Source organism: Leptosomus discolor, chromosome 10 (genome assembly GCF_034619465.1).
Source record: "Leptosomus discolor isolate bLepDis1 chromosome 10, bLepDis1.hap2, whole genome shotgun sequence".
Classification (NCBI taxonomy): domain Eukaryota; kingdom Metazoa; phylum Chordata; class Aves; order Leptosomiformes; family Leptosomidae; genus Leptosomus; species Leptosomus discolor.
Genome location: NC_141400.1, coordinates 2,340,250 through 2,368,187, shown reverse-complemented (window position 1 = coordinate 2,368,187; position 27,938 = coordinate 2,340,250). Strand labels below are relative to the sequence as shown.

At 41.7% G+C, this 27,938-nt stretch overlaps 1 protein-coding gene across 1 annotated transcript; it reads left to right on the top strand.

The window, feature by feature from the left end:
- Positions 1 to 121: 121 nt before the first annotated feature.
- Positions 122 to 27,423, top strand: MATR3 (matrin 3). The gene is made up of 15 exons (XM_086470791.1): positions 122 to 139; positions 8,240 to 9,325; positions 13,865 to 13,926; positions 14,444 to 14,485; positions 14,741 to 14,844; positions 15,976 to 16,028; positions 16,516 to 16,641; positions 17,244 to 17,369; positions 17,560 to 17,730; positions 19,031 to 19,162; positions 20,578 to 20,621; positions 21,040 to 21,433; positions 23,639 to 24,032; positions 24,639 to 24,760; positions 26,358 to 27,423. The coding sequence occupies exons 2-15, from the start codon at positions 8,435 to 8,437 to the stop codon at positions 26,406 to 26,408; spliced, it is 2,712 nt and encodes a 903-aa protein (XP_086326917.1). The 5' UTR covers positions 122 to 139; positions 8,240 to 8,434; the 3' UTR covers positions 26,409 to 27,423.
- Positions 27,424 to 27,938: the final 515 nt, after the last annotated feature.

Below are 27,938 nucleotides of genomic sequence, written 5' to 3'. Positions count from 1 at the left end.
CTCTCGCCGTCCCTCCCTCCCTCTCCCCCCCCTCCTCCTCCTCCTCCTCCTCCTCCTCCTCCTCCTCCTCCCCCGCCGCTGGTGCCACAGCGAACGGGAGGCGCCGCCGCGCTCCCTTCCCGCCGCCCCCGGCCCGCAGGTAGGAGCGGCGCTGCGTCCGCGCCACAGCCCGCCGCCATGTTAGGAACCGCCAGCGGCGGCCGCCGTCGCTCCGCGGTGGGGGGGGGGGGGGGGGGGGAAGAAAGAAGGGGGAGAGCGTCCGTTAGGAACGGCCGCGGCGGGGGCAGGGACGCGCATGCGGGAGCGGTGGGCCCGGCCGGTGCCGCGGCCCCGCCGGCCGCTCGCAGCGCCCCCGCTCGCCGCCTGGCGGTACTGCGGCCGGGCTGGGCCGCGCGGCCTCTGGCGGGCCCGAACAAAGCGCCGCCGCCTGCCCGGCCTGCGCCGCGCCCTCCTCCCCGGGGCAGCGGCCGGCCGGCTGCCCCCTCCCCCGGCCGCCCCGCGGGCGCTGCCCAGCCCTTGCCGAGGGGTTTCTTCTCGGCCGCTCGGTGTTTCGGCACCTAAAAGGTGTTCTCGGGGTGACGCCAGCTAACAGCAGCCTTCGCCCGCTGTCGGGAACTTCGCCGGAGCGCCTCTGGTCCCGGCTGAGGCCTCGCAGTCGGCGTCTTTCCTCCCCAGCCCCCAAAAACGTCCGCTCGGAAGATAAGCAGCGAGTCAATAACGTGCATGCCTTCTGAACGTCTCTGAAGGCCGTTAGCCTCAAAAACTGCTGGTTTTGGTGTTTATCTGGCATTAAGAATTAATGAATTGAGCATTAAGAACACTTGACAGTGGAAGCATCCGTTTGACTCCTCTTTCTACTCAGTTTCACTTTCATATAATTTAAGCTGTGGTTACAAATGATGCTGCAGGGATTTTTTTTTCCCTCCTGTGGTGGATTAATAACGTGCTGGTTTTTTATGAAAAAAACTTTGTTTCCAGAGTCAAAGTAATGAGATAGAAAGTTCATCTATGCTGAAAATAAGCAAAAGTTAAAGAACTTTCTGGGAACCTGAAGAAGTGCTTTGTTACGATAAATGAGTCTTTTATGCTGTAGAAAGAAAATTAAAAAATCCCTCTTTTTGAATGTGCTTTTTTTTCCTTTCCACAGTGCATACCTTTGGGAAAAAAGTATCTGATACTATTTTAAACAGTTGGATCATCTTTATTCTTTATACTCGATCTTAAATTCTTCAGGGTTTTTTGAGCTATATATAGGTGGTCCTGACTTCCCCAAGTCTTATCTGACAAGTAGGGAGCAGCTTTTGTGAAAACATGAGTCTCGTGAAGCAGTCTGTGCTGGTTTTGTGCCTCGGAAGAGGAAAAGGGACCGGTTTCTGGTACTCCTTTGTAAAGAGTCTGTTGAGCCAGTGGCTTAATCTTCCTGGACTTTGAAACATGGAAAATTGTAATATATTAAATATATTTTTTCAAAATGTAGTGAAAAATATATTAACTTTTTTTTATGTATTACTGAGGAATTAATGAACTTCTGTGTTCAATGTTACTCAAAACCACAAAATGTTTTATTATGAAATTGCATGGAATAACTAAATTTGAGTGAGGATACTGGCACGTGAGCCTTGGGCTTGTGTTTGGTCCGTGGTCACTCAGTACCCGTACTTCTAGGCTGTGCACTAGGTAGGGAGGTGAGAGCTGAACAAATTCAAGAATTTTGATCACTTGCTAAAGATTCCGGGGAGGCTTGCGGTGTCACAAGCCTCTTTTGTGTGCTTGTGTAGAGAAGCTCTCTGAAGTTACTGGGCGTTGCAGACTTCAGTTTGCAGTGTTTTGCACGTGTCCACGTCTTACATCCCAGCACTAAATGGTGGGAGTAGTAACCAAGAGAAACTCCTAAATGTGTCCTTAAAATGGGAGTGTCCGTGTCCGTGAAGGTACGAACTAAACACCAGTTCAGGAGGAGAGAAGGAGAATCAGTCTGTGAGGCTCCGAACTAGATGAAGGATCCATGGTATTACCATCCATACAACTGAAACGCGATTGCCACCTGGTTGTTCAAGACTACACTTAAATAAAAATACTCGTTCGTTTGGTGGGAAACAGAGAAGTAAATGCTGTCTGCTGCCCTCCTCTGAGACTTGCACACGTAGCTGCCGAGGGTTTTGGTGAATGTGAAGCTATTTTGGATCTAACACTTGACGATGTTCTGGGTAGCTCAGCAAAAGTGAGGGAGAAGCTGTTGAAAGTGAAGGTGCAAAGAAATTATTTCCATTCGGTGCATTTGTTAATTTATGAGTGTATTTGTGTGGCCTCTGTGCTGCTGGCATTCTTCCTCCGTGCTCTAAGTCAACAAGTCTTGAGAACAGAAGCAAATGCCTCACAGTATTTCTGAACTAACTTAGTTTGCAAGTGTTTAAGTACCATATTGTGTAGTCATTACTTAAACGAGAATTTTTCCTTTTGAGCACTAAAACAGTTAAACAGTCCCTTGATTCTTCTCTGTGACTAGAATGCATCTCAACAATCTGAAAGATTTCAGCTGGGAAAGAATGCAATTTTATCCCAGCTCTGGAAATGCCTGGAGGCAGTTTTATGTTTGCTGGTTAGTCAGAAAGCATTTTAATCACTTACCAGACCAGAATACAGAAGTATTCTGTTTGGGTTTAAAAAAAAAAGGTAAAATTGGTTCTCTCTTACAGCTATTAACTCTGATTTTCTGTCTTTGGATCACTTCACTTATTGATTTTTTTTAAAAACCAATTACGATATGTTGTGTGATTTTTGTCAAAGCCTGGCTGCCTGCGAGGCTGTCCGTCTCCAAAACCGATGCGAATGGCTAGTGATTGTCTCCCCGCGGTGCCGAGTGTGCGGACGTACGGTCGTGATTCCCAGAGCTTCCAGGCGAAGGTCCTACATCATGCTGCAGTGACGCTGGTTTTGGCAGACCCCTTCTGTTGGACCAAGTCTTAATGGCTTCCTGGAGCTTTTCGTAGGGGCTGGAAGCCCTGCGCATCCATCCTATTGCGGAGTTGGAGCTCCGGAGGTGGTGACAAAAGGAGGCCGTCCAGGGGATGGGAAGGAGCGGGTGGGAGCCGTAGAGGTGACGGGCAGTTATGGAGCGGTCAGTACTTGTGACGGCAGCTACTCTATTCCTGGTGATTTCTTTTTTCCCTTCCTAAAAGTAAACATTTTTGTCTCCTCTGCTCTTCCCGTGCTGTTCTTGGACCCTTTTTTCACTTCTGTTATTTCTGCAAAGGGATAAATGTACTTTTTTCCATGCACTTCTTGCAAAAAAAAAGGATGCTTGAATTTATTAAATTATATAATGAGCAGAAAAAGGAAATCAGCGTCTTTTACAGTGCTGTTTTCTGCATTCAGTTCTTTTGAGATTCTTAATTGCTAAACTAGTCATTTTAATTCCCCATTTATAAATAAGTCTCTTTCATATGTAATACTTCTCCATTCTGAAGCAATCTTCTGTTACAGTGACTTCAGATCTCAGATTATTATGTGCTCCTCTGATCAAGTCAGTCACTGAAATGAAGCTGAACGTAATCCTAAGAAATGAAACTCTCCCAGTTGTTCTGCCGGGCCTGAAACAGATTGTCTAATCCGGACACAGAAAAAGCGCGTGCGTCCCGTGTGCCCGGTGCCGCTTCAGCTGTGCCGGTCCTGACCTCCGTGGATCAGCTGCAGGAGGAGTTGTTGTGCCTGGGGAGCAGCAGGGCTGGGTGACCCCTCTGGTACTGGCACCTCGAGCGGGCCATGATTGCGAAGGCTGTTGGTTCCTCCTCTGCCTCTGGAAGGACCGTGGCCTTTTCGCTGTGGTCCACGTTGAAGTGATTCCGTAGGTTGCAAATCCATCGCGCTCGGTCGGTCAGTGGCTGGGTGACGTCCGCTTCTGATGTCCTTGCGGGTTCTTTGGTGTGTTAATTATTAAGAGCAGCATGGGGAGCAACATGCTGTCTGCCTAATTTGGTCACTTGGACTTCCAAATCTTTCCCATCCATAACCTTTTTTTTGTCTTAATGTGTTGGAGACAGTTGTGCCAAGCAGCGTACGAGTTCTTCCGTAGCGGAGCGGATTGCTGCAGAAGGGACGGCTGCGCTGAGGGCAGCGTGTACGGGAGGAGGAGAAAAGTCTGTAGGTTTTAATCCAAAGAGCGAGGCTGGTGGGTGTGAAATTTCTCTGAGACTTTTTTCCCCAAGGGTGTACAGCCTTCAAAAGTCTTGGGTTGTTACAAACTGAGGGTGTGGTTTTTCAGCTTGCAGATCCTTTCTTGTTTTTAACATAATTGAGTTTATTCGATTAAATTCAATGTGTTTTTTGCCTTTGAAGTGAAAGTGAAACTGACTAGAAAGTGAAAACAGTTCTTTTTTTAAGCCTTTGGAGTAAATAGTGGAAGAGGAATGGGTAAAAGATGAGTTGTTCTAAGGACAAGATTAATGCACAGGTTAAAAACAAAAAAAACCCCCACACTGAGAGGCAGAAGTAATAGGGAACTAGGGAATTATTTTCACTATGTTGGTGTTCCATAAAAGGTGATAATCTAAGGTTACCGCATTCAGCATGATCAAGGTATCCCAAGAATTCACTGAATTAAACTTTTCAGGAACAAAATTAATATTTATGTGGAGCAAGAGTTCTATAAGTTTTATGAAAAGAGCTTATAATCACTTTTACATGAGAAGAAAAACCTTCTATAGTGTTTGAATCGGCCTCATTTGGGCCTTTACTTGGTAGCAGTGTATTCTGTAGGATTCAAATCTCTTATTTTTGTTGTCTGCCTTTACAGAAAACTCTTGCAACTTGTAGATATAAAATGTTTTGGGTTTTTTTCATTGTCTGGATTTGTCTGGAAATCTAGTAACATTTTGACTCTCAACTTATTTCAAGATTGCTTTATATTACATATTTTCAAATCTTAATATGGTCAAATTTCTGTCCACAGATCTTAAAAATGTATATCTGAAAGCCTGTCTGTTCCCAGTATAGTTGAAATTACACGAGGAACAATTAGCATAACGCTTTCAACTCTGCTAAATCACGTCTGGATCTTTAGACAGCTTTGTTCAGTCATACTCATCTTGTTGCTGTGACTCAGTTGATGGCACACTCGCTTAAAAGCTGGCATTGGTCCGTGGGATCCTGTCTTTATCAGATACTGACATGAAATCTTTCAGAAGTGATCGACGCAAGAAATGCTGTCTTAGAATCGCATACTAAACCTGACCATGTGGAAGTTAAACATTCTTTGGTATGACTTTTAGAGCTCTTCCCTCACCTTATTTTGTTGTTGTCTCATCTGATCTTAAAGCATGGAGATGGCTGGGAGTAGAGTACAACAGCAGTTGTACAACAGTGATGTGATAAATAGTGATTTTATTTTTTTTTTTGAGGCTAACTCAGAAACTTAGTTTTTGTGAGTACTCCCCTCAAATACCCCACGAGGTGTGGGGCAGTTTACTGGCTAGCCCACCAACTGCCAGCGTTACAGTCTGTCTTCATCACACAGTTGTCTTACTGTCCCACTTCATGCTTTTTCACAAGGTTGTCCCTCCTTGGTTTTGTCTCGTTTTTCCCCCCATCTTTCCTGTTTTTGTTTTTCCCCTCTTTCTTCTGCGGGCATTGTGGCAGCAGCACGGTGTGGTTGTGTAAAGCCTCTGCATGTCGGTGGGGTCAGAGCGTGGCACGTCATCAGGGTCCCTGCGGCCCAGGTCCCCGCCAGACTGGGATGTGATGGGTTTTGTTCTCTGCTAATCTCTCCAGAGCAGCGGACAATGAACTGCCAATTGAAATTTGTGACAAGAGGATTAGTGAGCGTCTGTTCAAAGAGAAAGGGCGGTTTTGAAGAGTGGAGAACTTTCCTGATTTAGTGAAAACTTGAATAGTGCAGGTCCTTGCATTAACAGCAGGATGCACCGTGCCTTTCCTGACCGTGTGGTTGCCTGCTGAATCACTGTCAGGGTCTGGTTTGTAAAGCCCTCTGGAATACCTGATTTTATGAAGAACGGAGTAAGTTCAGTTTCAAAACCATTCTGTAAGTGTGTGAATAAATTAGAAGGAAATTTGTGTGTAAAAATGGAAGGAGTAAGGATTAACTTGTGAAATTGTCGTAAGGTACTTCGAAGATTATTGAATATATGCAAGATGCAACACGGAACCCAGGTGAATGTTAGTGTTTCTCTCGTGTTTGAACTCAAAAGAGTCTTGATTCTTACAATATAGTTCTTAATGCTTTCTCTTCAGGTGTTCTTTAGTGTGGTCAGCCTGTCCTGGATATCTGACTTAGAATTTGCCTCGTCTGCTCTCCCTATGTTCTTGTTTTCCTGTTTTCCTCTGAAGCTTTCTGCAGTGCTTTTCTGTCTCCTGCCTCAGATACTTTTAAACTTATTTTCGTCCCCATGCTTCTCAGACTCTTAACCAAACGTTACACAATTAAGTATAAGTGACTCCAGGGTATGTGGATCTTAGAAGAGTAACTGAAATATCAGTTCAGACCTCCTGATAACAGACCATAGCAAACTGTATAAAGCAGCTACTTTTCAAAGACTCAGTTCTGTGTGGGTTTTCTGTACTTTATCTCTCACAGAATCCATTGTTTTTCTATGTAAATGCATAATTTTGTGACATGCTGCCACCAAGAGAGAAAACCCAAGATCTTTTCAGTTCAAAGTAGAAGAAACTTTATGTGCTGTCGAAATGGGGCTCTGGATTGAGTAGGCAGTTGGGGCAGAGACGTGCTTATAACCTTGACCTTTTTTCTTCTGTTTCCAGTACAAGAGAAACTGCCTTCTGCAGAACTGGTCTCTTCAAGGAAAAAAATCCTTGCTTTCATTTTGTCCTTTCCATTCCTCCCCAAACATACTGTTCTCTTAGAAGCCGATTTCATCTGGAGCTACACGACTTGTGCCTGTTTCTTTTTCAAGTGAATGTGTTTTATGTGCATCTGACTGGCAGTGCTGGAGAAGCCAAACTGCTCTGCAGAGATTTGAAAGGGCTTTACTGCATCGCTGACCCAAGAACAGCATATTCCTGGTGGAATGGTTTCATGTGTGTGGAATTGCTTTACATTTTATGTGTCTATCCCAGGGCTGAAAGAGTATGGGGAGAAGCATTACAGTTTATTTCTGCTCTGCACTAAAAAAAAAACTAAAAAAAAAAAAAATAATTATGAAATACATCCATTGCACCATAAAATATATTGTGGATGTTGATACACTGTTAAAGCTTCAAGCACGTTGAGTTGAGCCAAGCATTTAAAGACGAGGTTAGTGTTTTAGTGGGAGGTGGGGCAGATGCCGATCTCTTACGAGTACTTCAGGATCTTTAACTACCACATGTGGTCATGGTATCAAAGCGTCAGAGCTGAACCAAGGAAGCAGCAGTTTGCTGGTAAGACACGGACACCGCTGGCCTGTGGGGCTGGCTGGGGCGCAGTGCCATCTCCTGACTCACCTGGCATCTCTTCCTGCAGGAGCAGGGTTTTCCTTGGGTCTCCCATCCCAGTACTAAGCCTGACCTTGTTTAGCTTGGGGTCTGCGAGTACGAGCTGATGTCCCAGCTGCAGTATAACAGCGTAAAGAATCACTTACCCGTATAACTGCAATTTGAGCAAGGGGTCTTGTTTACTTCCTGCAAAATTTAAAACTTATTTTTCTTGTTCACATCTGTCTTCACATCGGTAATTTGAATTTTACTGCATAAAGGTTGAATATTATGTTTGGTCTCATTTACCAGATCTTACAGGAGAAACTTTTTGCCCAACTTCAGTTACTTTTAACTTCCTTTCGTCCTGCTCTGTGGTGGTACAGGTTTCGTTTTCAAATATGTGTTATATGCCAAAGTCATCTTGGATTCTATGGGCTTAAGTTTTTTGTGGTCTTCTCATAGACACAGTACAGTAATGTAGGGTATAAACAAAACCATTAACCAGAGATCAAAGCTTATATGCTAGTAAACTTTAGATGCTTTCAGACATCCCAAACTTCTGAAATTCACTTGTCTTCGGTATGAAAGTAGCTTTTTGTAGAAGAGGAGTAGCATGTGTCAGAAACACTACTGTATTTTTATCTGAAATAATATATGTAGGTTCTGGGTGCCTCTTGAATCTGTTAAGTTATGTAATAAAAGCCTTGTAAGATTGAGATCTTTTAATGTTTTTTAGATCAACATGATGCATAAGTTTAAAACTGCATCTGTTTAAAGGGATTTATGACTAAAACTGCTTGTTTTTCTACAGAATTGTCTGGTGTTTCTCAGCTTGAAGAAGATCTGCAGTCATTATTGATCCTCTTTCTTGGCGTTACCATTTTTGAAGTGAAGTTTGCCTAGCTTTCTAGTGTGAGCTCTCTTATCAGACATCTTAAACACACAAAAAAAAAAAAAAAGAAAGAATTTTTTTTGATCCATACAGTAGACGAGCTATAGTTCTACAATGTCCAAGTCATTCCAGCAGTCATCTCTGAGTAGGGATTCACAAGGTCATGGGCGTGACCTCTCTGCAGGAATAGGCCTTCTTGCTGCTGCTACCCAGTCTTTAAATATGCCAGCATCTCTTGGAAGGATGAACCAGGGTACTGCACGCCTTGCTAGCTTAATGAATCTTGGAATGAGTTCTTCATTGAACCAACAAGGATCTCATAGTGCACTGTCTTCTGGTAGTACCTCTTCCCATAATTTGCAGTCTATATTTAACATTGGAAGTAGAGGTCCGCTCCCTTTGTCTTCTCAGCACCGTGGAGATGCAGACCAGGCCACTAACATTTTGGCCAGCTTTGGTCTGTCTGCTAGAGACTTAGATGAACTGAGTCGCTATCCCGAGGACAAGATTACTCCTGAAAACTTGCCTCAGATCCTTCTACAACTTAAGAGGAGGAGAGCTGAAGAAGGTTATGGTAGAGATGGCAGATCATCCACACGGGAACCACCGTACAGAGTACCTAGGGATGATTGGGAAGAAAAAAGGCATTTTAGAAGAGATAGCTTTGATGATCGTGGTCCTAGTCTCAACCCAGTGGTTGACTATGACCATGGAAGTCGTTCTCAAGAATCTGGTTATTATGACAGAATGGATTATGAAGATGACAGATTAAGAGATGGAGAAAGGTGTAGGGATGAATCTTTTTATGGTGAGACTTCGCATAACTATCATAAATTTGACAGTGAGTATGACAGAATGGGTCGTGGTCCTGGTCCTGAGAGATCTCTCTTTGAGAAAAAGAGAGGTGCTCCTCCAAATAGCAATATTGAAGACTTCCATGGATTCTTACCGAAGGGTTATCCCCATCTGTGCTCTATATGTGATATGCCAGTTCATTCTAATAAGGTGAGTTATGCACCAGATACTTCTATTTTCCTTTACGTTGTAGTATCTGTTCTGTTTTTACCTATTTCTTTAATTATTTCTGTAGCCTGGTTGCTTTTGAAATGATCTGAAAGTTGGTTTGAGAGTGAAAAAGGCACTTGGTTTATTTACAAGGTAATTGTTAACAAACGTTGTAAACCAGGGCTTTACATTAATGTATTTTGTTTGCCCAGATTGCTTAACTTCAAGTCAAACAGCTATCATCTGCTGGGATATCTTATTTATATTTTACATCTACATGTTCTCTTAACCACAAACATCTGGCATTCAAGCAGTTTTTGGGTGGGTTTTTTAATTTTTGTTGGCTTTGGGGTTTTTTGCAGTGTATCTACTGTGCTACTCAGGAAGCTAGTTTCAGCTCTCCTCCACATCTGTCTTGATTGCTGATTTATATGTAGTTAAGATGCGTTCTTGCACAGTTCTGCTTTTTCCCTGTCCAAAGGGAAAGAGTTAATGTAGAGCCCTGGAACTTATTTGCAAAAGTAAAAACCACGTTTTCGATTAGCTCATTCTTGCCTTTTTAATTTCACTTTAACACCCTATCTCATACTATGGCTGAAATTTGTCGTCATTTTCTCCTTTTTCACAACTTTCTTAGACACTTCAGACTCACTTTTTATTGTCACATGTTGCATCTATCCCTGTAGACTCTCCGAGCAATCAGTCTGCTGTTGCAGTATCCTGCGCTGTGTTCCTAGTAGTGTTCTTTACTTGGCTCGCCAGTAGAGTGGATCTTTGGGTGTATTCAGTTGTGCTGAGACTTCCCTCTTAGTTTATCCATGAGTAGTTCAACTCTCTGCAAAGGTACCAGGTTACTCAAAATGGCCTGTTTATTCAGACGTTATTTTCAGAGCCTTCTCACTTTCAGCTTTTCCAATTTTACTCATCTTGCTGATTTTCAGTAACTAGGCAATTTAATTGGCTAATTGGCTAATACAGTGCCCCTCTTGTCACAATTAGTGGCTAATTAGCTTGAAGGCCTTCAATTGAAAGTGTAATACGTGCTATTACTGTGAAATTGATACAATGTGGAATTGCTGTTACTAACAATTTCTTTACAGTTACCTCTCACAAGTGCTGCTTCTGTGCATCTAATCTTTTTGCAACACGAGAACTGTTCTGTCCCTGCAAGGAAATGATCAAACCACTTTTAGAGCACACACCGTATGACTCCAGCTGATCTGACAGTTTATGAACTGGTGTTGCTTTAATTACTTTTTATATAAAATATCCACAGTAATCCGGGTTTCTTGTCTCCTATATTTGACGTTTATTTTCATAAAAGGTTTGAAGTGTTAACAGTTTAGATGCCATACTCAGGTCTGTAGAAGGACTTCATTTGGTTAGATTGAAAGCATAAACTTCTGAGGCCCTTGAAGATGGCAACCAGTAATCCTGTAAGTAGGGTTCTTTTTAGCACTTTATTTTAAAGCCTCGTGGTTCTTAGTTTGCCTTGGTATGAAGATCTGTTGAAAGGATATCCAACATGAAATATCTTTCCAGGTATGAGAGATACCAGATTCTTTTGACAGCATAACTTAAGTGGCTGACTACTTCTGTAACATGTGAAACCATCTTTTTTTTTTTTTTTTTTTTAGGAATATACTTTGACTTAAACTGCTAGTACACCATAAAATGTTTGAGATTGGATCATCTGTTTCTTATGACCCAAGTTTGGGCTTTGTTTCTAATTTCAGAAATCATGTCACTGCAAGAATTTTTCTCTTTCTCTCCTTTTTTCCTCTGCTTTGCATACCTAACAGTTACAGAAATTCTTATTTTGTGTCTCCCACAAAATTTGAATCAAGTAGAACTTTTAAAGTAATCTGATCTGAACCAAAATTTATGGAAAGCAGAAAGGGAATGCTTTTCTTAGCTGGGACAATGTAAACTTACTCCTGCCGTATCAAAATCTCATTTTCCCCACCTCCAAATAAAAATATCATAGAAGATTTTTTTTAAAAGTGTATGATGAAACAATGTGTATTGGAAGCCTGAGCCAGGGGTTAAACACCCTTAGTGTAACTTCAGCTGGCAGACTAGTCCTCTGTTTTTTCTTTCATGACGATGTTCTTACTTGCTGCTCTAATTTGATGTGTGTATATTTTAAGACCCAGTTTGTTTTCCTCTCTAGTTGTGAAGTGAATTGTGCCCCAGGTTTTTTTAGGCATTTTTGTCAATCCTGATCCCTTTATCAAGGAGTGAGGTGTTAGATGCGGAGGGATTGTTTTCCCTGCCAAAGAGAAAGGCTGATGCAACGTGAGCAGGTGAATTTGGAGGTTAAACACTTGAAATGGTGATACATCTCAAAGGAAAAACATGGCCGTGTCCCTAGCAGAGAGAGGGCTGTCTAAAATTAGGTGCTTAAGTTTGGCCTAATTTTCTGAAGAACAGTTCGTCCTCTTTCTTCTGTCAATTGAGGCAAAAGGTAATCTGAGTTTTAAGAAACTCAGTTCCGATTTTCTGTAGCTTAACTTTGGGCATTCACATTGATGAGCATAAGTACCCAGTGCCCTGAAACCTCAGAGGGGTGGTGCTGCAGGCTGGGCAGAGGCAGGGAGTGAGGGGAAGGCCAGATTAAGAATTGTGTTTTAATGAAAAGTTAATGCAGATGAGCCATTGTTGTTCTGAAAACTTTCCCGGGGGGGGGGGGGGGGGGGGGGGGGGGAATCCTAAATTACATGTCAGATCTCCCTTTTTTGCCAGTTTAAAAGCATTTGAAGTATAATGAGAATTAGATCTCCCAAACTTTGGCTCTAGTTTGCAGATAACTTCTACTTCAGTTAATAACAACAACTTTAATTTTTAAGACCGCTTCAAAGCATGTTGTATCTAGCAGATCCAGCCACTGAGGCTTTACTGGTTGTGCACCCAAATTTAGAGGGGTTTTTAGTGTTTAAAGGCCTGTTTTCTGTAGTATAGTACTAAAACTTGTTAGCAAGTTTTAAACTGAAGAACCTTTGGTTTTAAGTATTGAGTGTTTCATAAGTAGGTTTGCTTGGGGGTTTTGGTGGGGTTTTTTCATCCTAATTGCCAGTGTATTTATTAATTTGTAGTTGGGGAGCCTACACTTTGTGCAGTTAACAAGAAAAAGTGGTGCTCTCATTTTACACCTGCTTGACAAAATGAAGGAAGGTTTATTCTTGCTCCACATTGTATTCCTTGTGTTGTGGAGTAACGTAGCGAAGCCTAACAATAGTGCTTCATGGGAGTCTTTAAATCCAGGTTTTTCTCCTTTGTGGAAAGTGCAAGGTAGGCATTTAGCGTATGGAAACGCTGCAGTAAGCCTCAGGAATGTCTCACTGTGCCCAGAAGGATGGCTGTAGTGTGGTGGAAACTAAAAATCAGGAAAGGTGAGGGATTAGGAAAAGATCGTTTGTGGGTGCTGAGCAGAAATACACATGTAAGGAGAGACATAGGAAGCAGTTGGCCCGCGCAGTGTGTGTGTTCACAGTTGAAAATGTAGCTAAGAGAAAACCTTCAGTGGTTAAACTGCCTCCCAAAGATCTGTAATTACTCTCCCCTTCGTTTCTCTGTGAACCTAAAGCTAACTTGTCCCCTCTGTGTCCACTGATCCCTTTGTTCACTGAGGAGCAGCAGAGTGGAAATCAGAGTGAGGCTCAGAGATGTCCAGCAGTGAAACCGCAGAAGCTCCCATCACTTCACAGATGAGACTCCAGCCCAAACTGTTGCTGTAAGGATGTGGAGATCAGGCACTCTGTGCTTCAAAAAAGGAGGAGTCCCTGTTCCTTCTCTCCTCTTGAAATAAATAACTCCCTTTGTAATCAAAATAGGCTAAAGAGAAAAAGTAGAAAGCCCTCGTTCCTTTCCAGTGCTAAGGCCAGAACCAGAAGGAGTTTCAACTGGTTAATTTGGCTTAATTCCGTTATTCCTCCTGTATGCCATCTTGATTTAGATCTCCTTTTTTCCTTGATTATTCCCATCAAATAGACATGTATTTCTATATTTCACCTGTATACTTGTAGTTTGTCCTAGCTATGCACTTTCATTTCTTTTAGTCTTTCCTTTCTGAATTCCTTGCAATTTCTTGGCTTCTTTATGGTTCTAAAAACCTGAGTGTTCAGTTTACATTAATTTTGAAAAGTCTGAGGAATGAAGCAGAGAGTGGAGGAAATTCTAAAATTACTGAAGAAAAAAAAAAAATAATAATCTCAGCATCCAGTTTGAAAAGTTGAAATTGCAATGATATGCATGTATGCTGTAGCAGTTAGCCCCTGGTAGGCTTTGCACCTCTGAGGCAGGCCCAAGCCCATAGATTGCAAGACATTTTTCGTCAGACACCTTTTCCCCCAGGTTAGGAGTTAGGAGGTAGGTCCAGTTTGAATGTCTCTTCAGAGCACTACAAAAAGAGGTTTCGTTATCTATGTATCTTCGATGCTTCAGGTTAAAGAAGGAGAAACTGCGCTGTACAACATTATTTTGTTACAAAATGGCTTGCCATATGTTGCTGTTAATTTTTAATTATTTACTTTGCTGCAGGAGTGGAACCATCATATCAATGGAGCGACTCACAGCCGACGCTGTCAGCTGCTGCTTGAAATGTATGAATTTGAAGTACAGTAAACTTTTGTGGCATGAGGGCATGTACAACGAAATAATGGTCAATTCTGTTGCACAAAGCAGGTTTAGAAAACATGCTGTGCCTTGCAGGGAATGAAAACAAAAGAGCGTCTTCAGGACAAAAAAAAAAAAAGGGTCTTGGTTCATTGCTTCCGAATCCTGCTGATCTGTATGGAACTGATCTTAACAGTTGAGACTGTTGTAATTTTTACTAGTCACTTACACCAACTTCTAAATTTTTGTTGCAAAACAAACTGCAACTTGTATTCTAAGTTGGCAGACACGTTGCAGGTGGTGTAGGAAGTTTCTCACTCTGAATAGCGCTGCTGTTCCCTCCGTAGGTAGCGCTCCTGGCTCTGGTAGTGGTGCTGTAGTGGGCGATGTTACCGTGTGTTCTGTGCTCACTTGCAGAGGTATCGCTGCTTGTATGAAAACTCTTACATAGGTAGAGGAGGTTCTGGTTTTCTTACCTTTTTTTTTTTTTTTATTTCTTTTAAGATACCCAGAATGGAATCCTGACAGTGATTCAGGACATGGAATGTAAGTAGTAATGGATTTTAAAGTATTTGTAATTTTTTATTTGAAGCGGAGGATGTTCTTGGCATTTTATATGAAACAACACCCCTCCTCTTCTTCAAATGGATCCCTCCCTTTGTTTTCTGCCAGCTGAAGTGCAGCAGTAAAAGTAGCTGAAGTTGACTTCTAGATCCTCTGCAGAAATTAGGGTGTTTTGGAGAATGAAGGTGTCACCGTTTTTTGGTTTAAAATTAAGGTGTGTTTTCCCCTCTTTTCTAGGGGTGATCCCTTTATGTTGCAGCAATCCACAAACCCTGCACCAGGAATTCTGGGACCACCACCACCTCCTTTCCACCTTGGAGGACCTCCTGTTGGGCCAAGAGGTAACATCGACAGGCATCTACTTTTACAGGACTTAAGTTCTTGTTTATTTTTTTCCTTATTCTTGTTTTAATTTGTTACCGGTTTTTTAGAACAAGAAACCACTCACTTTTCTGGGCAGTGGAACTGAAATACTTTAGTCCCTCCCTGGCCAAAGACTGGTACTCAGGTCCCACACTTCCACTGTTCTACAAACTACCGGCCTCATTATCGTGGCTGTTAACTGTGCTTGACTAATCCACGCCTGTTTTGGACTTGTATTTTCTCCTGTCTAGATGTTTTTTGTATCTGTCTTCCAATGAGCTACACATTGGTGGGGGTTTTTTTGTGTGAAACTTGCAAGAATTCAAGTGTTTTCCCCCTTAATTTCAAACGAATTTGACAAACAGATTTGAAGAGCAGTTGAGAAGTGGGAAGACAGATGATGCAAGCCTCTTCTTCACAGGAAGGCAGGCTAAGAATCAGGTTCTCGGCTGAAGTTGTTACTTCCTACCTTTTGCATAGTTCAAGTGACTAAAAGAGCAAAACTAATTAAATTACCCAGGCATCCTGGCAGAGGACAAGATTTCAGACACTTTAAAGGAATTTTTAGATGATAGATGCATTCATACTTAATTTCATTAAAATAATGCTATTCATTTTTTAAAACATCTCAAACTTGACTTAGAGCTAAACTACCTGAAAAGCTTTTTTCAGGTGTTTTCTAGTAAAATGGGCATTATGATAGAATTGGTGTTGTTTTAGAACCAAAACTAGGAGTCTTTTTCTACATATAAAACCTTGATTGTAAAAGGTGTATTTTAGTTAGAGATCCCACATCTTTTGTGTATGGAGATGTTTTGCTGTGGCACATCTTACGTATTCTCTGCTATTTCTGCACATCAGGAAATGCTGCTCTTTATCTGATGTTAAAGTGAACAGAATGATCAGGAGGACCTCAGGTTACAAGGGCTCTGACAGAAACACATGAACAGCCTTTTCAGACTGTAGTGAAATAATTACGTTTTAAAACTTGATGTCGTTCTGATTTAGTATTACAAGTGACTTGCATCTCTTAAGAACTTGTGAAGAGACATGTTAATAGCAGAATTAGAGGTTGAACTAAGCTTGCTCATCCTTTTGATTTCTTAAAGGAGCTGGGAATGGCAATATGCAAGGACCGAGACACATGCAGAAGGGCAGAGTGGTTAGTATTAAACATTTGTGGGTGTTCTTTTTTTTAAACCCTGAAAATACTTTTTGTTTGCTTTCATAAGCTTGGGGGTTGTGGTTTTTTTTTTTTTGAATGAATGGTTTGTCTTTAAAAGTGAGATTTTAAGATTTATTTGTGTGGCAATTCTGAAGCTTTGGAATAAGATTGGGGTTTTGTTGTGCCAAGTACTCTACAAAATATTTGTTCCAAAGCTGTACAGACCCTATTTAAACATTCTCTTGTGATGCAGCTGTGGGACAGGAGCATGGAGAAAGGCAGCTGTGGCACAGCAGGCGTCTTCCTCTGGGGCAATCCCTGGACGTTCTGTGCCTTTTCTAGATGCATCTCGTTGGGTTACTACTGAAGACTTAAAAATTAAAAAAATTTTATGAGTAGAGCAGAGCCTTGACAGACTTTCATTTTAGGTTGGGTGGTACACATTGTGTTCTCATGCTCTGTGTGCATGCTTTGTCCTCAACAGGAGACAAGCAGAGTTGTTCACATCATGGATTTCCAGAGGGGAAAGAACTTGAGATACCAACTGCTTCAGCTCGTTGAACCATTTGGGATAATTACAAATCACCTCATTCTAAACAAAATCAATGAGGTAAGATTAGGCCCTCTCGTACAGCTTGGTGTCTGTTGTGTGCTTACTGTCAGAGCTTCGTTTTTGTCAAAGGACCAAGCAAGATGACACACATGTCCCCAAGGTCATATGTGTGAAAGGACGAGTGACTAGTATGTTTCTTTCCAGAAATGCTGTAGTACTGCATTTTAACTTAGATGTTGTTAAAAAATCCTTCCTGTTGGTTGTTCGTGGCTTTCTCAAACACGGGCTATGTTTGCAAATTCTGTTCTTGTTCTAATATTGTCTAAAAACTTGCTTGGTCTTAGCTTGTATTATGTAGAGTGTCATATTTTAAAGTGTGGAAAAAGCCGGTATCATAGAAGAGAAAAGGCAGGAAGCATTGAATGTTCTGAATCCAAATCTAGGTGGAATGTAAAGAACCCACTAGTTCTGTTTGTGCACCGAAATAAAGCATGTGCAAGTCGTGCCGAGTTCTGCAGGCCAGTTAATGTCGTAACCAAAGGCAATTTTAATTTTTGATGCAGCTATTTTTGCAGGAAAGCCAGGAAGAGCCTGAGATGTTGAACAAAAATACTAATTCTTGAGGGAGCAGGGCTTAATTTGGTTTTGTATGATTTCAGGCATTTATTGAAATGTCGACCACTGAAGATGCCCAGGCTGCAGTAGAATACTATTCAACAACCCCTGCGCTGGTGTTTGGTAAACCAGTCCGAGTCCACTTGTCACAGAAATACAAAAGAATAAAGGTAAAGCACTTCTGCCTTTTTTAACGTTGCCTTGTTTTAATCTGGGGCAGTCAGTGTTACGAGGCCGTTGCGTTTAAGTTATTCTTAATTTATGTACTTGTCAGCTGTAACAACTTAATGAAGGGACAGTCACCTATCTAGATGTTATGTAGCGTGTACTTTAAAAAACTTCCTTCCCTCTTAATTCTAGAAACCCGAGGGTAAACCTGACCAAAAAACTGAGCCACCAAAACCAGAGCTCGGCCGTGTCATTCACCTCAGCAATTTACCTCACTCGGGATACTCTGACAACGCAGTTCTCAAACTGGCTGAACCGTATGGAAAAATCAAGAACTACATACTCATGAGAATGAAGAGCCAGGTAAGGACTGTAGGAACACCGGCGTGTGAAGATTGGAAGCCAAGGTTTTAGCCTGGCTAAAGAAGAAATGACGTGCCTTTAATTGGTGCGTGTGTAGATCTCTGCTCTGGCGTGGAGATGGAAACTATTAGAGGCCTACGTAGGTGGTGTTTTGCTGTCTGGCTTACTGTGAAATGTTACTGTAGTGTGAGCTGATTTTAAAAAAAAAAAAGAATAAGCCTCAGCTGTGAAGAAGGCATATTTAGCATGGAAGCTTAGTTTTTTTCTTATGCCAATCTCTAGGAGTCTTGGAGCTTTTTTTTTTTAAGGCTGAAAAAACCATTACCTATGAAACATTAATAAATATATTCCACTATTACACATTTATTTCACTTATCCTGTATTTTTCATTCTTTAAACAAAAGCAGTCCTGCTGTGGCTCTCCCAACTGTAAAAAAAAATGTTTGAAGACAGTGCATTGCGTGTGCGTGGTAAAATGCTCTGGGGGTGCACGTACATGGTTTCTGTAAATCTTAGGAGTTTAAAGATTTAGTTCTGATTTTTTTTTCAGCTTTGCTGTCCCAGTTTGTTGCTCCCTTGAGTTAAATGGGAAGTTGCAGTGCTTTTTCAGAGGGATGAGTGCCTGAATCCCCTAATGCCACACTTGTGGAGTGAAAAATTGCTGGAATCTGTTGTACGACTCCTCCCTAACTTTATATTTCACTAGAAAAATAAAAACCCTTGCTGTCTGAGCTGGATGCAGAAGCAGCTTACTTCTATCTGCTGATGGTGCTGTAGCCCAGATGTGTTTTAAAAAGCTTGTTCAGCAAACTTAGTGTGTCATAGCTTGTTTCTTGGAGGAACACCTCACAAAGCAGGGCTTCTAGACCAGCAGCTGCTGCCTTTCTGTTTCAGGCTTCTCTCAAAAACTAAAAATAAAATGCTGGGATAGCTTCTTAGCAACCCTGGAGTTCCCAGATACCTAAGCACCAAATAAGTGAGTTCCTTTGTCCAGATGCTTTTTATTTAGAATCATATTTTACTTTATAATGTCGGTGTGTGATACCGGCTGTTTTTTTGCAGATTATTTAAATGCCTGTTGTTTAATTTAAGAACTTTCTATGGGAGAGATATTACTGACTTGGAAAGCTGGGTTAAATGTTACAGTGTATGGCTAGTTTGGAGTGGGTGGATGTAGCTGAATCTCAGATCTTTGTTTCAGCGTTTGGAAACACTGTTTTAAGTTAAATAGCTTTGCCTGCAAAAGTGGTGTGTGTTTTCTTATTTTCTAGTTGGTTTTATTCTGTTTTAATCTTTTCAGGCTTTCATTGAGATGGAGACCAGAGAAGATGCTTTAGCTATGGTTGAGCATTGTGCCAACAAAGCACTTTGGTTCCAAGGCAGATGTGTGAAAGTGGATTTATCTGAAAAATACAAGAAACTGGTGTTAAGGGTAAGTAGTGTTTTTTAGCTTTTTAATTGTAGTTGAAGGTGTAAAGTGAAGGCGACAGCTATCGCTTGCTGAGAAATCCGTGCTGCTTGGGAAATGCAAAGATTCACGTTAGTATTTTCTGTCTGCTTCAATGCAGTTGCTTAGCGTGAGTGTTGTGGTGTCACAAGGCCTAGAGCAAAGTAAAAGCATTTTCCTTTCAGATAAAGCAAAGTCCCCTGGACTACTGGAATTCAGGTTTTAGAGTAATTGGTAGATTTTAATTAAAATATCTCCATTTAGGACATTCTGTAATGCGGGTTCTTTTCTTCTCACCTTCTTTGAAAATGATCAGTGAGTAAAACCAAGCTGGGTGGCAGAATGATGTACTCGTACGTCGTTTGCTTCCTTCTTGGCTGTTCTTTTCACAGCTGCCGGTCAGTTTGTCCGTGGTGTTGTACATGCCCTCTTGCGTACAGAAAAAAGAGAAAATGTTATTAGGGACTCCTTTTTAAACTCTGCACTGTGACATCAGAACGTGTTTCCTGTGTTGGAAGCCATCCAAACCCTTTTTTCTTTAGCAATAGAAAGCTTTTTGGTCCCTGTTGTGGACCCTAACCCCAGCTACCTAGATAGGTGCGTTGTCTTAAGATGGAATTTTTAAGAATGAGCTTTGGCAAAACCCACAGTGTACTTACACCTTTGCATGTGCAGCTCATAGCAAGGAGGGGAAGGCCGGCTGGTAGCTTTTGTTTTTTTTGGCGTAACACCAGGCTAATCCTTCTGCAATTATGAGACCTTCTTCATCAGACTAGGACCCTAGGGAGAAAAGCAGGAGAAATCAGAACTGTCAAGCTGTCTCAAAAACATAAGCTTTCTGTCGTGGAGCATGAAGAAATGTTACTATTGCGCGTGATCACCCACCAAAATGAACGCGCTGTGGTGAACTCAAATAGTTAACCGAGGCATGGAATAGTTTCCCGTGTTTCTGCCGTACAAGTGGGATTTCCCGTTCAGTAACTCGTATAAATAAGTGGTGTGTTGTGGGGCTGCTGAAGCTTTCCACGTAGCCCCCTGCTAATGTCAGGGAGAAGGGTATAGACTGCTTTGTGCCGTGCCTGCACCACGCTGTACCAGTTCATAAACACACGAGGAATTGTGGATGATTTTTTTCTGGAGCGGGACGCCCCATTTGGTTTGTACAAATAATGGATGATTGCTGTGAACCAAGACATGGGGTTTCTAGGCTGCTCTGGTCCTGTCTGACCTGTGGCAGTTTGTTAACTGGTTGGTGGGTGGGTGTGGTGAAAGGGTACCTGTAGCTTAACGTAACGGGAAGCACTTGGCTAGATCGTGCTGTCTGGTCTGAATTAATGCTGCAAGAGTTCTGTAAAGAATACTCTGCTGTGACTTATAAGTTTTTTAAAATTTTATTTTAGATTCCAAACAAAGGAGTTGAACTGCTGAAGAAGGATAAAACTAGGTAATTTCCTATTGCTAAAGCATCATGTTGTTAAAAAGAAATATGAAAATACCTTACCCAGAGTATAGAAACGTTACAGAAGTAGGCAGGCAGGCCCTGAGATCAAATTGTTGTTTGTTGTGCCCTGAGATTAACTGTTCCTAATATGCTGCCTACCCTCTTCCTTGAATGATGGAGGTTTCCCAGCCTCTTCAGGCTTCTCAGGAAATCTTTTCCAGTCCTTAATTAGCCTTGCCTTCCTGCAGTTGAAACCCCCAAGGAGTTGTCCTGTCTTGTAAGGTTTCCCTCAACCTTCCATTTTCTGAACTAGAACACAATCTTTTTCAGGCTTGTCAGGAAAAATATAACCTATGGGGGTTTTTTAATAATTTCTGGGCTCTCTTCAGGTTTACAAGCAAGTGTTCTGTGTTCTTTACAGAAAGAGAACGTATTCTCCAGACAGCAAAGATTCTCCAAGTGATAAGAAATCTAAACCAGATGCTCCTCAGAAACCTGAAAGTGGCGGTGCGGAAGATGTGAAAGTGAAAGAGGAGAAACAAGATGATGCTGCTGAGCTATCGGGCACTAAAAGTAGCGAACAGGCAGACCAAGATGAGCCTAGCTTACTCCTGGAATCTGAAGATGAGCTGCTAGTGGATGAGGAGGAAGCAGCAGCACTGTTAGAAAGTGGCAGCTCAGCAGGAGAGGATGCAGACGTTGCCAATTTAACTGATGTGACTACTGAAGAAAAAAAGGACACAGCTGAGGATGTGACCGTAAAAACTGAGGGGAATGTTGTGGCCAGTCCAGCAGCAAAGAAAAAGCTGAAAAAGGTAATGGTGTAGTGAGGTACCCGGGTGTGGAAACCCCTGTCTAACTTAAATAGCACACCGGGGTACATTCGATTTCAGATCTTTCTCTGTGGGTCTTTAGAGCACGTGCAGGGCACCGTGTCTGTCTGAAGGGAAAGGGCTTTTAAAGCTCCTGTGAAGAGGATGGAAGATCCCATTGGACACAACTTGCAAATGGAATCGGTTATAAATCACTCTTTCTGTTTTGACAGAAAGTGCTAATTTGTGGAGTTCTGCCCATGTCACTCCCTGGGGTTTCTCCTGCCTTTCTCTTCACCCCTGTTTTGACTCATATTAAGCAGCCAGGAGCTGTTTTCTCCCGAGACTGACTGTAGTTACTCTTGAGCACAGTGCAGAACGATACATTCAAAAAAATTATTTATTTGGGACTTGAGGCTAATCTAAACTTGGAAAAAAAAAAAATTCCACATGCATCCATGCTTTCTGCTTAGCCGGGAAGGCAGGCGAGTCCATTTGTGGCTAGCCAAGACATGTTTGCAAGTGGAGAAAATAAAACCAGTCGGTCTCAAGGTGTCTTCGGTCATAGGCTACTTATGTCCTACCAGCTCCTTTTTCAGTCGTACTTGGTTATGTGGAGGAGCACGCAAAGTTTTAGTAACTTTACTGACTTGGAATGTTGTTTTGCAAAAAAGGAAGGCGTGTTCCTTGTTCTTGAGGAATGTGCCTGGGTTTCAGCCTTGGGGGATCCCTCTGTCAGGAAGCCAGTTACACGGTCTGGGGGTTCATACTGCCAGCGCGAGTGGTGGTGATTGTTTCTTATTGTGTGGGTGTCAGTTACGATAAACTGCCTCAAAATCCAAAGGTGCTTCCTTGAAGACCTGCACTCGTAGAGCACAGACATAAAGATCATGCCGTTGCAGTGCTGCTCACGAGTGCCGTTAAGCATGGGGAATACTGATGTCTCTGTATCGGCAGGGATGTTTCAAAAAAAATCAGGATTCAGACAGATTGCTGTCTTTTAATGAAGCTGGATTTTTGAGACACCTCCACAGTTTTGGTGGTTGGTGTGTTCTAGCTTGGTGGGTTGTTTTGTTGGTTTTTTGTTGTGTTTTTTTTTTTTTAATGTGGAAGCTCCAAGCTTTCCACTGGTTGAAAAAGAGCTCTCAGTTCTTTTAAAATGAACTTTTATATTGTTAGTGGGCACAGAATTGTTCTAGTAAGGTTTTACCTTTTATGTAGACATGAATTTGAGGATCATAGAGTCATTTTGGTTGGAAAAGACCTTTAAGATCGTCAGATCCAACCGTTACCCTAACACTACCAGGCCCACCACTAAACCATGTCCCTAAGCACCACATCTATATGTCTTTTGAACACCTCCAGGGATGGTGACTCCACCACCTCCCTGGGCAGCCTGTTCCATTGTTTGACCACTTTCAGTAAAGAAATTTCTCCTAATATCCAATCTCAATCTCCCTTGGTGCAGCTTGAGGCCGTTACCTCTTGTCCTGTCATTAGTTACTTGGGAGAAGAGACCAACAGCGCCCTCACTACACCCTCCTTTCAGGTGGTTGTCGAGAGCGATAAGGTCTCTCCTCAGCCTCCTCTTCTCCAGGCTAAACAACCCCAGCTCCCTCAGGCGCTCCTCATAAAACATGTTTTTCAGACCCCTCACCAGCTTCGTTGCCCTTCTCTGCACTCTCTCCAGCACCTCAATGTCTCTCCTATACTGTGGCACCCAAAACTGGACACAGTACTCAAGGTGTGGTCTCACCGGTGCTGAGTACAGGGGCATGATCACTTCCCTCTTGTGGGACCGTCTCAAATAGCAACAAAACTTGTGAGTTCCGAAATGACTTCCACTTAAAATTAAAATACTCGTGTTAGAAGGACTTTCAAAGTAAGAATAGAGCAAAAAGATACTGAAATTCTCAAGTTGAAGATCACACGTTAATATGATAAAACAGTGGACACTTAGGATGCCAATATATATATATATTCATTCTGAAATTGAGCAGTTGATTCTGGGACAGTGGAGTACACTTAAAAAGAGGTTGTTACACTTGTGCATGCTTGAGTAATGTTTTGAATGAGTGAGGTAGGTCTTGAAGGAATTTGAGCATTTTTCCAGGAAATTTGGAGAGGCTATTTCTCTTCTGAAACTTAAGACAGTTTGAGGCAAACGTTGAAGAATAAGCTGACATAAGGAAAACATTTTCTCAACAGCGATACGTGGGTGGCTTTCCGCGGAGCATGGAAGGTTTTGTCACTCTGGATGAGGTCGGTGATGAAGAAGACTCAGATCATCAAAAACTCCGCAAGTCAGGTTTGGCAGTAAAATCTGCTGGCAAAAACGATGATAGTTTGGCAGAAATCAAGGTAGACAAGATTGAGGAGCCAGAGCAGGAAACTGAAACGTTAGAAAATGGAACCAAACCCGAAGATAATTTGAAGGCTGAAACTGTTGAAGCTTCTGATCCCACAACAGCACAGGATACCGAGAAGAATGCCCCTGAAAATACAGACACCCAGGATGAACAGGAAACCAAGAATGTCCAAGAGAAACCTCTTGTTCCGGATGAATTTAGGATTGGGCCCTACCAGCCAAACATTCCTGTTGGTAAGGCTGTTTCCGTTTCTTTTCAAATACGTCTCTGTGCATTGCAGTAGCATTTCTCATTTCATTTGACTTTTATTTCTGGCAACATGTTGCCTCTGAGCCTTTCATTTTAGGGCTTCCCACTCTTCTCCCCTTCTTCACTCCTCCCCGAACCCTAGTATTTTCTTTTTTTCCCTTATTTTCATGCAGTTCTCCATAACACTTTCCTTAGGGAGAAATTAAATTGGAAGAGGTATATTTTAGCAACACAAATTCAATTAATAGCACAAAGCACAGTAGTGGTGACAGTTTAGATTCATACTAAATACTCAGAACTCAGAAACTGGTCACTGAACTTTGTTAGTTCTTTTGAAGGAACCAACAGAATGGACCCTTAATCTGAAAAGTTGCTTTTAAATTTAAAAAAAAAAAAAAAAAAAGCCTGCACATATTTAGTTATTACTAGGCCCTGGCTTGACTAAACTAAACCGAGGACTTTTAAAGATAAAGCAGCTTTTAATGTAAAGTGAATTATGGTTTTAAGATTTAGCTGAAATAACGTATGACATTAAAAGAAATGATGTAGAGTAGATCTCTTAGTTTATTTTGTGGTGTTTACTTCTCTAGGTGTGAATTATGTGGTACCCAAAACAGGGTTTTATTGCAAATTGTGTTCCCTGTTCTACACAAATGAAGATGTTGCAAAAAAGACCCATTGCAGCAGCCTTCCTCATTATCAAAAGTTGAAGGTAAGGCAAAAACTTGTTCATTTTAAATGGCGTGATTCTTTCCTGGGGAGTAGAGCTGGACGAGACCGGAGCGAGGAGGAAAACCAAAAACCAAAGCTTTCAGGCAGTGGAAATTGGCTCATTCTATTGAACTCAAGCTAGACCTCTCCAAAACTTCATCTTGTGAAAATTATATGCAGGATACACATTTTAAAGATGGGCTCTAGCACTTTTTTTTTTGGTGTAAATTTGGATTAAAGAGGGCATTCTGATTGGAGTAAAGGCCAGGCTTAGAAGTAGTGGTACAGAGTACATACAGGTGACTCAAATCCCTTCCAGTTGTCCCCTTGAGAGTGTTTTTAAGCAGTCAACACAGCTTAAGCTGAAGGGTGTGGGTTTCTTTAAAATAAATCCATATTTGCAACTTCTGATTTTGTGAGCGTGTTTTACAGTTTCTAATTGGATTAGGTATCACATGATTGCGTGGCATGACTGATAACGCTGCTGCTGGATCTCTGTACTGCGAGCTGCTTTGAAGTATCACCTCTGAGAAAGGGAAATTCTAATAATAATGCAGTGTTCACATAAGTTGATGTCCTACCAGTCGATTACTGAGCTGAAAACAGAGCCCGGGGGTTCCCTAGGACAGAAGGTGGCATCTCGGACTCGCACCGTTTGCTTTCTCCCTTGCAGTAATAGGGAACCCTCGACAAACGCAGGGCCCTGGAAGGCAGATGGCACAAAGAAATGTCACAAAGCAAAGCACATTATCCAGGAGTAGATCAGAAAATCAGTTACCATGCAGAATCTTGTAGTGAGAAAAAACCCACCTCATCCATCACCCATAGCTTTTTTCTTTTTTTTTTTCTTTTTTTTTTCTTTTTTTTCCATTGAGGTACCTGATTATGGGACTTGAATGTGAAAGGGGAAGTGGGGGAAACAATCCAAATTTATTAACTTTATCACTTACTTAATTGAAACATGATTTGATTTTGCTTTTTCCATGGCACAAATGACTAGCGAGCTGCTCTTGAATGACTTGGTAACGTTGGGGTGGTTTGGGAACCGGGGAAGGAAGAGAGGGGGGGGGGAAATGCAGCTTTTTGTTCCGCAGTGGGAAGGCACTTCTCCAGCTGGGAGTCTGGTTCACTTGGACAGCAATAAGAGTAAATAAACAGATGAATTGATACTGCTACCAAATGTCATCCAAGTGATAACAAATGCCTCCCAACTTCCAAAACAACCCTTCTCTAGGGAGGGGAGATGTTCTGTCCCTGGCTTTATAGATGGCGAATTCCGACCAGGTAAGTGGCACAACTGCTGTCACAAGTCCGTGACGAAATGAAAAGCGATGCTCTGGGCTTGCCAGCCCGTCAGGAGACGTTAATGGCAGGGCCAGAGGCTGCCATCGGGCGTGTGCTGGTGGCTGTGTGTTCGGTGACAGCGCAGAGGAGCTCCCTTCGGTACCTGGAGAAGTGCCGGTCGTTGGTGACGACCTTTGCAGTTAATAGTCACAGACTTTACAACCTGAAAAGTGGATTGATGCTTCTGCTATTGATGCTGTGGCTGTGAGGAGCTCTTTAAATGTATCTAAAATACGGCTGCTTTCTTTTAACAGAAAATTCTGGATAAAATGGCAGAAGACCACAGGCAGAAGAAAGAAGCTTAAAAGGAAGGAAGGATGTAAGGAAAACAGTGGCTTTGTTTTTAATGTTAATCTTTTTTAAAAGCAGTACAAGTAGTAGATGATGGAAATACTGTATTCTTTTTTGGTTTAGTGAAATACAGTAGGCATTATAGGTCTGTTCATGTGCTAAATGTTGTAGCAAAAAGCATATGCAGTTAAGTTAATGACAAAAATTCGTTCTTAATGTGAGAATGGCAGCAAGTTTTCGTTTTGACACTTCACGCTATTAAAGGAAAAAATCTTGCACCCTTGTGGAAAGCTCATCTATGGGAAGAAGGTCTCGTTTAAGTGAAATTTACTGCTTTCAAGCTACAGAAATTGTCTTTCAATTCCATTCTCAATAAAAAATAAAAAGGAACACTGTATTCTTACTTTATCTAGAACATTCCATATTTCAGTCTGAGCCTAGCAGGTATTTAATTTCGATTGTAAGGCTGTCATTGCATTTCACTTTTGAGAAGTCCTTAAATGTAAGTTGCATTTTTAAATGTTGAATTGCAGTTTCTTTTTATGTCATTGCTGTTATATAGCAAATAGGAAAATTAGTGACTAGTCAGCTTTACAACTTTGTGGTATTTTTTTCTTGATAGACTTTCCTATTCAGCTATTCCGTGTATTTTTAGTGAACAGTAAATGCCCATTCTCCTCTGACCAGTATTATTTCCTTGAGCTCTTCCTGCTTTTACTTGAATCTTGTCGCTGTCGTACATCTCCAGTATATTCAAAAGCAGCATTTGAGTCCTGAAATGTAAAAAGGTATCTTTATATTCTTCACATGTAATTTTTTCATACCTGCATTTTAAAACCGTTTTTGTTAAAACCTGGTTTCGTCAAGAATCTTTAGAACTGTGCTCTTAATGTACCTGCACATGTGAGGTGTGAACAGGAATTTGCATGTGTAACCTGTGTTTATCTGTAGTTTTTGTTATTTACTGCTTATTTGTGAATTCAGGATACTAAAAGTAATTTACCAATAAACAAAGCTAGGCAATGGTGACTTGTTCTAGATGTTTGGCATGTTAACCAGCGTGTCTACTGAACTCTTCACTCCTGTGTTCATGATACCACGCTGAAACTCTAGCCCTTTTAAAAAATGTGCATGTTTTAACACCTGTGATCTAGCAGCTTACTGCATAACTTTTCTTCCTCTTTCCTAAAACCTCTTTCATTTCCAAACCAATTAAAATATCACTTGTTAAAACAGTGGTAGGTATATTCTGCTGACAGTTTTTTGTTTGGTTTTTTCCTTGAGGCTTTTATGGTATTTTAATCAAAGCTGAAGTTCAAGCCCCATCATGTTCGTGTGGATAAAAACTGACTGGGGACAGTTCTTTCAGCCTGAGCCTCTCGGCTGACAGGGAGGCGTCAGTGCTAAGAAGGGTTTTCAAACGTAGGAGGCTGAATCTTGATGAAGTTCATTTGCTTAAGCAGATACATCTGGCAGACACAAGGCGGTGTGTTTTGTGGAAGCGAAGTCTTGGTAACTTGTATTTCCAGTCGTAACTTTCTGCT

What these genes read in the sequence shown, in the direction of transcription:
- MATR3 (XM_086470791.1), top strand. Translation starts at nt 8,435, where the DNA reads ATGTCCAAGTCATTCCAGCAGTCATCTCTGAGTAGGGATTCACAAGGT. An exon ending in ACATGCAGAAGGGCAGAGTG is followed by an intron (nt 16,029 to 16,515) that starts GTTAGTATTAAA and finishes TGTCCTCAACAG; the next exon opens with GAGACAAGCAGAGTTGTTCA. An exon ending in CTCATTATCAAAAGTTGAAG is followed by an intron (nt 24,761 to 26,357) that starts GTAAGGCAAAAA and finishes TTCTTTTAACAG; the next exon opens with AAAATTCTGGATAAAATGGC.